General features: G+C 41.8%; 1 protein-coding gene across 1 annotated transcript in view; it reads right to left on the minus strand.

The window, feature by feature from the left end:
• Positions 1-7,120: 7,120 nt before the first annotated feature.
• Positions 7,121-12,113, minus strand: part of RNF144A (ring finger protein 144A) — a 115,229-nt gene continuing 110,236 nt past the window's right edge. Inside the window, exon 8 of the mRNA XM_082249988.1 lies at positions 7,121-8,104. Within this exon, the coding sequence (XP_082106114.1) occupies positions 7,973-8,104 (132 nt within the window). The 3' untranslated portion in view covers positions 7,121-7,972. The remainder of the gene's footprint in view (positions 8,105-12,113) is intronic.

Raw genomic sequence — 12,113 nt, forward strand, 5'->3', positions numbered from 1 at the left:
CAGATGGGGGGGGCAGATGGGGGGGCGATATGACCCACGGGGACCACCAGACCAATGGGGGGGTGCCTAACGGGAATGAGGGGAACCCAGGAGTCCAACCATCCCATGGAGGGGCCTGCATCCACCCCAAAACCCTACAGGGGGAGAGGGGGAACAGTCACCTACCATACCAGGAACTAGGCGGGCACTGCTCTAGACAGAACCTTCTCTCCATCAAAATGGGGGGCTGTTGGCCAGGAGGAATGCCAGGAAGAATGCTGCGACTCGGGCCGAGACTCGGTCATATGCGACCTCGCGAGGCGTTTAACTTGCAGGCCAGCCCCCGTCTGGTGGGGCCATGTCACGTCTAACTTAGGGCGGAGCTTAGGTCTGTGCGCGCTCGCTGGTCAGACTAGGGTGACCACTGGATCTAGATTATCCAACCCGTTGCACAGTCCGGCAGTTGATTGTAGATTTCACAGGAAAAAAAAAACAGGAGAAAAAATTATACATAAAAAGAAAAATCTGCCAGGACCAAAGATCCCACCAAGGAACTAGGTCCTTACTCCTGACTAGGAATAAAAGAATTATCGTTTTATCTCTGGAGTGAATGCCCTTTTTTTATACATGCCAGTATTCTGCTGGCTTTGCTTGCAGCAGCTTGGCATTGCATGCCATTGCTGGGCTTGTTGTCTTATTAGAACCCCAGGTCCTTTTCCATCTTAGATTCTCCAAGAGGTTCTCCTCATAGCGAGTAACTTGCGCTCGTATTGCTGGCACCCAAATGCATTACCTTACATTTTTCAACATTAAACCTCATTTGCCATGTAGTTGCCCACTCCATTATTTTATTCAAGTGTTCTTGTAAGGTTTCCACATCCTGTGTAGAAGTTATTGCCCTGCTTAGCCTATTATCGTCTGCAAATACTGAGATTGTGTTGGTTATCCCATCCTCTAGATGGCTTATGAATAAATTAAACAGGATTGGTCCCAGGACCGATCCTTGGGGGACCCCACTTTCCACACCAGACCAATCCGAGTACTCGCCATTTATCACCACCCTCTGGACCTGCCCCCTGAAGCCAGTTTTTAATGCAGGTACAAACCCTATGGTCCATACCTACGTACCTTAGTTTGAACAGTAAGCGTTTGTGAGGAACTGTATCAAATGCTTTTTGCAAAGTCCAGGTACACTACATCCACAGGCTTTCCTTTATCTAGATGGCAGCTCACTTCTTCATAGAAGGTTAAAAGATTGGTCTGGCAAGAATGATCAATGCTGATTACCACTAATACTACCATTTTTTTAGTAAAATCTTGTATATGGTCCCTTATCATCCCCTCCAATAGCTTGCAGACTATTGATGTTAGGCACTATGTCTATGGTAGATACACTACCAATATAGAAAATACCCAAAGTACATGTGGATGTCAATGGACTCAGCATTTTTATTGAATTACTGCCACTGAGGTTTGATGTTTATGGGTACTAATTTAAGGGAGGCACTGTACAAAACATTACAGTATGTGTACACTGTTTGGTTTTTAACTTTTTTTTTTTAATTGCTTCACACAGGTCAATAAAAAAACGTAGATTTTAATTACTACTGTTGCACTTTAAAAGTCAACCTTGCTTTTTTACCTATTTTCTTGCCTATGGTATCCGGATGTTGGTGCACTCAGCAACCCGCATATATTCCTATTTACCCAAAATGACATCCCTTTTGGGGAAGAATACATATGAGGTATTTGTACCTCCATCAGGTTTATATTCCTTGAAAATAACTTTCATTCCCATGTTTTCCCACTCTTTCTCTATCCATTTCTTAGCTAATCATCCCTAAACAGGAAAAAAAAACTCCCATGATGTAAGCAAAGCTTCCTCTACTATGATTCTACAAAGTTTAGTCAATGTCATGTGGTGAAAAAGTCTGTTACTGTCCTGGAGACTTTGACAGCTGTTTTGCTATAGCTAGAAAATGAAGTGAAAGGTTTTTTTGGTTATATTTATTCCACAAAAAAAAATAGTATTACCACAATATTGAGGTTTTTTTTTTTTTTTTTAAACATCTACTATCTTGCCTCTGATCTTTTGACCACACTGGGATAGAACAGGAATCTGGGTGTGTGAAAGCATTTTGCAATATGTGCAGATACTTCCTGGACAAAAGAAGAGACTAGACTGAATTTCAGGGCCTCAAAGCAGAATTTCACCCTAAAAGAGAAGTTCCACACCTGCTCTATCCCCCCATCCCACTTTTGGAGGGTTTTTGTTTTTTTTTTGGTGGGTGGGGGGTACCTAATTTTAGCAGGTACCTGCTCCCACTTCTGTTCCAACCGCCTAGGCGATCAGAGCGGAAGTTCTTCCTCCACCCCTGCCCGCAAGCTTCTATGAGACATCACAGGTCCCAGGAGGCTGCTGGACCATTCATACAGCGCAGCTCATGCATGTCCAGAGGGAATCCAGCTGTGAGCCCGTAAGGAGTTCCCTAAGGTTTCCCTTAGTTAACATGCCAAGGTCGAGGACCCAAAGACGGGCGAAGAACTGACCTGGGTGAGGACAGCACTGGATCCCTAGACAGATAAGTGTCCTTTTTTAAAAGTCAGCAGCTACAGTATTTGCAGCTGCTGACATTTTTTTTTTTTTTTTAAGACTGAAGATCCTCTTTGGAATCACTCTGTCAATGCCCATCCAGGGGAAAATTATAGATTCTCTTGAAAGAACAAAACCCACCACCATCACTACCACTGAGTTTCAAGTTCCTCACTGCTCTGTTCCTCCATCAGAGGGCAAGCATAATCTGTGTAAGATATTGGAATTTATCAATTACTTTATTCCCTCCCTATCAATTGGCTGCTGAGACCCTAGCATTGCATCTGGAAAGAATGGAAGGAGGTCAAATGCTCCACTCTACCACTAATTATCTCATGGGGGCTTTGACAAAGGGACAGGAAAGCTCAATGAAGTTGAAAGAGTTTGTTCTTTCTTGAGAAACTGTCACTTTTCTTACTCATGGACATTCATTCTTTTTAAGTATTTCCAAATCTGACGTTAATTGACATTTGACTACTTGTGGGTTAGGTCTCTTGCTCCTGACTTTTTCCATCTTCTGTTCTCCAGCAATGAGACTCCCCTAGACTCGACTGTGCAGCCATTGTAAAGCCAATGGAGTCCCGCTCCTTCTATCATATTCTGTGCCATAGGCAAAAAATGAAAAATCCTGTAGCAAAAGCAAACTACACCAATAACTGTTGACAATGACAGTGATGACTGCCTGATAAAGTGGTCTGTGGAGGCTCTGAAACATTGATGTTTTCCTATGTGACAAATAAACATGCTCATGAAGAGCAGTATGGTATGCTGGTGATTATATATGATTTATACAATGGCATCATCTGGTGTTTGATTATCACAGCACCATTACTTAAGGGTCTATAGCCATAAGGTACATATACATGATGATTACTGTACAGCCAGAACACAAGATGTGAACACAATGCTGGGCTTTCTCTGTGCCTCCTGGTAAATTTATTGTATATCACCAAAGCAAAACTTCAGGCAAATATTTAGAAATTACAATTGAATCCAGTGAAGTATTCTTTAAAAATAGTAAAATATATTATTATATAGAAAGCACATCAGGCCTCTATTACATCAGACAGGTCACCTCTTCAGTGTGTTGCTGCTCCTTCATTGTCCAATTAGGTTGGGGAGAAGGCAGGTGAGGAAGGAGGCAGAATATCAGCAGACATTTTTTCTTTTAGATAATTATCAGAATGGTAAGTAGCATTTCTGCAGTTTCAGGGAGGAACAATGTTGAACTATGCACATATAGGATGATTATTGCAGTTACAATATAAGGGAAACAGAGGATATATAGGGCTTGTAAATTGAGGTCCTCCGATTATGGTTTTTGGCTGGACTTCCATTTTAAGACCACCCACAGTACTGAAGTAAGCAGCATGCTTCAAAGGAGGTGAGTGGGCTAGCTGGTAAGAACTGCTATTATTCTGTTTCAATGTATCTTCAAAAAGTGTTAAGCCATGCCTCTTGAACTACTTCTGTCTGGCCACCAGTTATTGATTAACTGAAATATATGTAAAGTATTTTTATGTCACCTAGAAAAAGCACGTAGATCTGTTTTCAATATCAGCCTTCTTGTATGCCCTGCATAGCAGCACTCAGACTGGGAGTGGGAAGGGTAGCACTCTCATCTAGTTTGAGTGCAGTGCTGTCACTGTCCCATCCTAAACACTCTTAAAGGAAGAGAAATCCCAATTTTACTTTGTCTCCTTTTTCTAGGCTGGGGTGGGTCCTAGACCAGACTGTACTGATCTAATGCAGTTGAACCTGCAAAGAGGACTGGCTGTGCCTTTTGGCAGGGGTGTGGAAATCACCTGGAGATAGGAATTGGGTAGTCAGGGGTGGGCTTTAAACAGGCACTGTTACTTTGCCCCCGAATGGCTAAAGTGACGGCATCTCTTTAATGTGAAACTGCAGAGATCCTATTAGGATCAAACCAGACCCAGGTACATGAAGTACATCTTTTGCAGTCCACACTATGTAGGCTTAGAAACCACACTGCCATCTGTATGCAAATCTCCACTTAGCTCAAACTGCTACCCTATGACTGCGATGGTCTTCCATTGAAAAATGTTAACTGCCTGCCCATTAGGCTGACCCTTTAGCTTCAATACTTTCTGAGCCACTGTATTCCCTATTGGAAGCCTGTGTGACAGGGTGATAATGCAAGAACACAATTAGGAGACAGGGAAAGAGTGTTGTCTCCCTATATTAGAAAGTACCCAAACAAGACCTTCATGGCAGGATCACCAGGTATTAGTTTAATAAAAGCTAAAGATCTGAAAATATTGAAAATTTGTTTGGAAATTTCATTAGCATGTTAAAGTGGCCCTATCACCACATCCTACCCTTACAAATAAAAAATAGGTTTGCAATATATATTAGATATTCTTACAGAAGCGCTGCTATTCCTTCCTCCCCCACCTTAAAAATCTCATAAGATCAGCACTGAACGCCATTACAGAGTAAATGACAATAGGCTTTAATATGCAGCGACTTTAAGTGCTGTTTTTTTTATTTTGTTTTTGTTTTTTGATTCCTACCATGGTCACTTATGGTGAGGATTTTATGTTTTGGTCCTGAATTGATTTTCTCTATATATACACCTACAACCAAAAGCTGTTACATGCCTTGCTGTCAATTGCTATACGTATAAGGTTTGCTGCAAAACTATTTAGCAGTCGCTACTGTGCAGACCTGAACATTTGTACATACCAAAATGGAGCCAGGGAATTGCTTATCAAAACTGTAATTCAGACTGCATTTGGAAAATGGAAAAAAAAAAGATTTGTAACCGGTTTACAACTTTCGTTTTTATACCTCATTCTAGGATCCTCCACACTAGTGGTTCTCAACCTTTTTGAGACCAGGGTGTGGTCTTCCAAAAGCTTCCAAGCCAAAACAGTATGGAATAAAGTTTATACTCAAACATTAAAAGCACTGGAATGCAAAATGTACTGATATGCTGGAAGGCTCTTAATAGGGTTGGGTGTTACTGTTGGAGGTATGGGGGCTGTCGGGTGGGTTAGGGGGCTCTGCAGCTGATTTGGTGGCTCGTAGGGAGTGAGGTTTTTCAGGGGGCTGGGGAGCACTGTGGGAGGTTGGGGGACTGTGTGACAATCAATATTGAAAGTATGCACTATGGAGGGCTGAAGGTTCTGCAGCAAGCTGGAGAGAACACTGTTGAAAGATCGATGGGCACTGTTGAGGCTGAGGGCATTGAATGCCACTATGGGAGGTTGGAGGGGCACTGTTGGAGCTGGGAGGCCCTGTAGGAGGTTAACATATTTGCAGCTGGCTGGAGGCCTGGGAGAGGGAAAGCCGTGGCCCGATGGTTGAGAACCACTGCTCTAGGTAATGCCTTCTATAGTGGCAGCAGATATAAATAGTTCTTTCAGGAGTAGCTTCACTTTCTGGTTTGTGCCCAATAAAGCAGAACTCAGTCCTATACACAATCCTCATTTCTATACAAGTCCCCTTGGAGATATATCAATCCATCCCCAGTCAGGCTGTGAACTGCTACTCTTAGCTTGTCACTTGTCTATACAATTCTTCATATTGTCATATAGAGAATTCACTAGAGGTTGCAGGACATAGAAATAAACCTGTGTCAACTGCCCTCTAGTGTATTTTATATAAGCATAAAAGGAGAACACACTTAGGCCAGTGACAATAGTAGCTCTGCTCAAACGCCAATCATGTCAGTTTGTGCTGGGTAGGAGGTTCCTCTACAGTAGTGAATATCATACTGGAGACTTAAAGTGGAGTTCCACCCATTTTAATAAGTTTAAATGTACGTAATTTCCTTTAAAAATGCTTTTACCAATGTAAACTATTTTTTTTTGCAAGGAAATACCTTTTTTCTTCTTTATTCATCTGCACTTCCGGGTCTGGCCACCTATAGGCGATTACGTCACTCCAGCGATTCGCAAGGGCTCCTGGAATAGCGACATCATGTATCCTAGCATACCTTGCGAATCACCTAGTGACGAAATCTCGCATTATCACACCGGCACCAGCTGTACTTAGGGATGTATTGCTTTGAGTCCGCGCTCCGCTCCACTTCTGCCCTCGCCTCCTCTCAGTGAGCTCTACGGGATGTAATGCTTTCAGTCCGCGCTCACTGAGAGGAGACGGGGTGGAGGCAGAGTGGATCCTGGACTCAAAGCATTACATCCCGTAGAGCTCACTGAGAGGAAGCGGGGCGGAGGCGGAGCGGATTGCGGACTGGTGCCAGTGTAATAATGCGAGATTTCGTCACTAGGCGATTCGCAAGGTATGCTGGGATACATGACGCCGCTATCGCAGGAGCCCTTGCGAATCGCCAAGTGACATAATCACCTATAGGCGGCCAGACCCGGAAGTGCAGATGAATAAAAAAGAAAAAAATGTATTTTCTTGCAAAAAAAAGAAAATAGTTTACATTGGTAAAAGCATTTTTAAAGGGGATTACGTACATCTAAACTAATTAAAATGGGTGGAACTCCGCTTTAAGTAAAACAAAAAAAAAACTGTTGCTATTTCTACCCAATGATTATTATGGCCTGTGTCAATGGGCCTTTATTCACTTTGAGTGGGTTTTACATTTCCATACAAGTCTATGGAATGCCAAACCACCTAGAAGTAAGTCAGAAGCAGGTCAAGTGCAGATCAATTGCATCTATCAATGAAATCTGAATGATCTCAGAAGTGTTTCAAACAGATGCCATTTATACAGTACAAGCCAAAAGCCCATCAACACAGGCCCTAAACCTGTACACCATAGTGTGAGGACAGAATAATGCGTAATCAACAATATGTATTAAACATTTATAATGTACAAATGCATATAAACAGCAAACAATAAAAACTAAGCATAGCGTCTGTTTACGTTTTTTACTTTTTTTTTTTTTTTTTTTTAATCAATTCAGACTACTGTTATTTCAGCAACAAAGTTGAGGCTCAGTTTTCTGTGGTACCCTTCTGATATAAAAGAACATCTACAGCAAAAACAATCCCTTTCAGAACAATGCATAAGAAATATACAGCATTCTATAACAGAAAAAAAAAAATATAAAAAATCTTCTAAGAAACAAGGAATGGTGTAAAATAAGTATATGGATGATAAACTTGAAAGAATTTTATAAACTGGATCAACTTGCATAAAAGTTTTGAACACATGTATGTGTATGACACAAGTTTATCAATGATGTCTTCTGTACATTGTGCGGTCTGATCCTCCTATCTCCTAGATGATGTAGTTATCATGATTTCGATATGACAAACACAGACAGAAGTTCCTAGTATAATGGCACACTTAGTGTCTCTGAATGCCAGATGAGCTGGACAAACTATGCTGTATCCCACTTGTAACGTAGCCTCCAGCAGTGCACAGGAAAGGTGTGTTATACCATTTCATTCTTCGTAACATTAGGTAGGCAAGGGGTCATCATCCCCTTTACTGCATTTACATTTGCAGCACAGAACAAAAGGAGTGGCCAGTAAGAGGAATGGTGAGGCTACTAATAGCAGAAGCCCAAAACCTGCAAATATTCCAACCACCTGCAGAGAACAACAAAATATAAAAAAAGGGTTAGGTGCAAAGGACATTGGAAAACCATTAAAAACATATTCTAAGCATTTAACACAAGGTGGCGCTGGCTGGCAAGAAAAGTAATGTACTGGCACTTATTCTTATATTACAAGTTGACATTATTTTCTTTCTTTGGTGGTTCGTCCGTTCAATGCCCATTGTGTCATTTGCAAGTTTGGGTCCACAGACCTATAATTGGCTTAAAGCCCAACTGAACCTTTTTGTATTAGTAGTGTGATACAATCAGGTAGCTTAAAAAGAAACATATATGTCAGAGTTTTTCCTAATGTTTTAGTGCTGTAGCTCTATTTCAAACTTATCTTGGCTGTAGCACTAACTATTTTTTAAATAAACACTCAAAAAGGGTCTAAGACAGAGCACAGTGGTCTGAATCTCCAGCAAACCAATACCCCCAGGTGCAAAGCTCCAATCAACAATGTTGTTCGGGGAGTGTAGGCGCTGTGACTGTGTAGGGGGCGTCAGAATTATGGAGGTTCAGACTGCCCGAGCTTGCTTCTGGCACAAGGAATTTTAAAAATGACACCATTTCTCCAAAAATAATGCATACATATTGACTACTTAATGGCCCTGTAATCTATTTTCTTAAGGTTTTCCTGCTAGTAACATCCTCCCAAACCTCTGCTTTTTACCCTAAATTTTATTTATTTGAAACAAGCAGTGCACATTAGCTGGGGTCATGTACACTGCTCTATGCACACTACAAATCCCATAGTCCGTGGTCCCTAGTCCATCTCAGGAGCAAGCAAGAGAAGGTGGCTATGTCCTACATACAATGGGACCATGGAGAACAAACACAGACAACCTCTAACAGGAAGTCAGATTACAGCAGCAATAAAAAAGGAAGTTGGAGATTTGGAGATTGCTGAAAAGAAGATTGTTTATTGAGATAGTAAGACATACTTAATTTTTTTTTTTTTTTTAACCACAGTTTGGTGTCACTTTAATATAATGCTACAGCAATAGTATACAAAGTATACCTCTAAAACATGATTTACCTGGCTGCAATATACTGGAAAAACATTATGGTTAACCTCCCTAGCGGTATGATTATTTCAGATTTTAGGTGCTGAAAGCGGTACCATTATTTTGCATGTAATTCTTAAGGACGAGCAGCCCAAACCAACTATTTACATATGATTTTATTTTACTGTGCGTTCTTTATAACACACAAAATCATAAATTATAATATAATAAATAACCGTAAATAAGTTAAAGTATATATATATATACATATATATATATATATAAATAATGTACAGAAAAACTGCAGGCAAGGGCACTGGGGGGCAAACTAAGGTCAATTTATTTTATTTAGTAATGTAATCCAATAGGATTACAATATATCAGTGTGTTTGTGTGTTTTACATTTGAATTTGCTGCCGGTTCCACCCCCCTGCAACGCGACGCTTGCAGGGAACAGAAGCCAGGGCACACAGCATCAGGCGGAAGATCCGGCTGCTGTACACTGCCGGAATACATTACGGGGGCAAGGTATAACCTCTTCCAGGATCCAGCGATTTCTCCAGCGAGTGTGGCTCGGGGTTACCGCTAATGGCACTGAAATTCCACCCCGAGCCACACTCGGGAATACCGCCAGGGAGGTTAATCTGCCTTCAAAGTCAAGCTAGATTCCCAGATGTCAGAGGACCCCTGGCACCATCAATATTACATGTGGATGTCCTCCATCAGGTTTAAAACGCTTGCTCTGCTTTGTATGTTGGGACACTCAAGAATAGCCACCAGCTGTCTAGAGATTAAAGCTTGTCATATATACTTTGGGGGGGATTTACTAAAACTGGAGATTGCACAATCTGGTGCAGCTGTCCATGATAGTCAGTGTCCAGGATTTATTGTCAAAGCTTAAAGCAGAGTTTCGCCCATATTTGCAACTTGCTTTTACTCACATGCCCACCTGCAGTGCAGCCCTAAATGGATATTTAATTTTTTTTTAATTATGTCTAAATTCCTTTATTTTAAATAAGTCAGTGGCGCTTCCAGTCCCTGGCGATGTCGTCATCAGGCGATTCCCTCGGAATCCTGGAATATCGGCGTCATCAATCCCAGAAGTCCAAGGGAATCGCCTGATTCTCTTTTAAATGACAGGTTGCCATAACAACGGGGCGGGAACACCTGCTGCCGCCGCCATCGCTGTGGCAACCTGCAATCAGAAAACTGCGCCGCGCAGTCTGCACAGGCGCGAGATCGGGAGGTGCATGCTGGGTAGCCAGCTGCACCCTATCCCGGAAACAGACACGACCGGGCTTCAGATGCCCAGAACTGCAATGGCCCCTGCCTGCTTCTGAGATCAGGTCATTTTTTACAGATTAAAAAAAAACACACATAGTTACATTTGCATCAGTATCCAGATAGTAATGTACAATCTGTGCCAATCATGGGGGTGCTTTTAGAATAAAACTGATTATGGTGACTGGAGCTCTGTTTAAGTGAAAAAGCCGAAGTCAGAAGCAGATTGGCTACCATGCACAGCTTCACCAGATTCTGAGTGCTCTCATTTTAGTAAATTTCCCCCATAGACATATGCAGGCTAAACAAAAGAAATCTAGCAGATTCCTCCATCTATGCCAAACAGCGATTTCCCCACTGCAGCTATTGTATTTTGACAAATGGAGAAGCCGGATTTCAAAATGCCCAAACAGTGCCTGGATCTGATTAAATGCAGGTGCTGTTCGACTGACAATTTTACGTCTACCTCCTTTGATCCTTAGAAAGATATGGGGTGGAAGGGTGCTAAACGGACCATCCATGAAGAAATATTCGGCTGGTTCAACAAAAAACAGACAAAATTCACCCTGTGTATGGCCAGTTTTGCAGGCAACCCATAATATTGCAGCTTTTAACAAAAAATAATAAATGCACATTTTTTGCAGGTTAAAAAAAAATGTGTATTTACTATTTTTTGTTTTAGGAGCCTGGAGAGCACTGCACCAGTGATTAGCAGATCACTGATGAAATGCAGGTCTCCCGCAGACTGTCATATGGTAAGCCTATAATATGGCTTACTTGTAGGTAAAATTAATATCTCCTAAACTTGCACTGTTTAGGAGATATGAATGCAGCCAGTGACGTCACCAGAACTTGCGCTCTGAAGGTCCGGCTAACCATGCTGGAATCAAGGGCTCCCACGCACATGCGCAGGAGTGACGTCATCGTGGCTCAAGCCACTCACAGTGTTGGAACCTGCAAACCCAGAAGTAAGACTAGGGGAAGATGTCAGCCCTCTCCGTGGTGACAGCACACTGCTGGAAGGCTTCGTTCTAAGGTAAGTATTTTAATAATGTGCTAGTATGTGATGCATACTAGCACATTATGCAATTTCCATACAAGTGTTTTTTGTTTTGTTTTCTAACTCAGCCACGGTTTACTACCACTTTAAAGGATGGGTAAATCCAAATATTTGGGAGTTGCTGGCTGACCAAGTCATCTAGTGGCTTTTTACATCTCCCAGGGCAATCTCTCATGGATCTATGAAAATTACATGAAGGTCTGGCTATGGCCGTTATAAAATTAATATACACTGCTCAAAAAAATTAAAGGAACACTTTGAAAACACATCTGATCTCAATAGGGAAAAATATCATGCTGGATACGTATACTGATATGGACCAGGTAATGTGTTAGGTATGAAAGGATGCCACATTGTTTGATAGAAAATGAAAATGATCAACCTACAGAGAGAGGGCTGAATTTGAAGACACCCCGAAAATCAATATAAAAAAAAATGATGCAGCAGGCTAGTCTATTTTGCTGAAATTTCATTGCAGCAACTCAAAATGGTAGTTTGTATGGCCCCCACGTGCTTGTATGCAAGGCTGACAACGTTGGGGCATGCTCATAATGAGACAACGGATGGTGTCCTGGGGTATTTCCTCCCAGATCTGGACCAGGGCATCACTGAGCTATTGAACAAACTGAGGTGCAACCTGGCAGCATCGGATG

The sequence above is a fragment of the Pelophylax lessonae genome, assembly GCF_965119305.1.
Source record: "Pelophylax lessonae genome assembly, chromosome: 3".
NCBI classification, from domain to species: domain Eukaryota; kingdom Metazoa; phylum Chordata; class Amphibia; order Anura; family Ranidae; genus Pelophylax; species Pelophylax lessonae.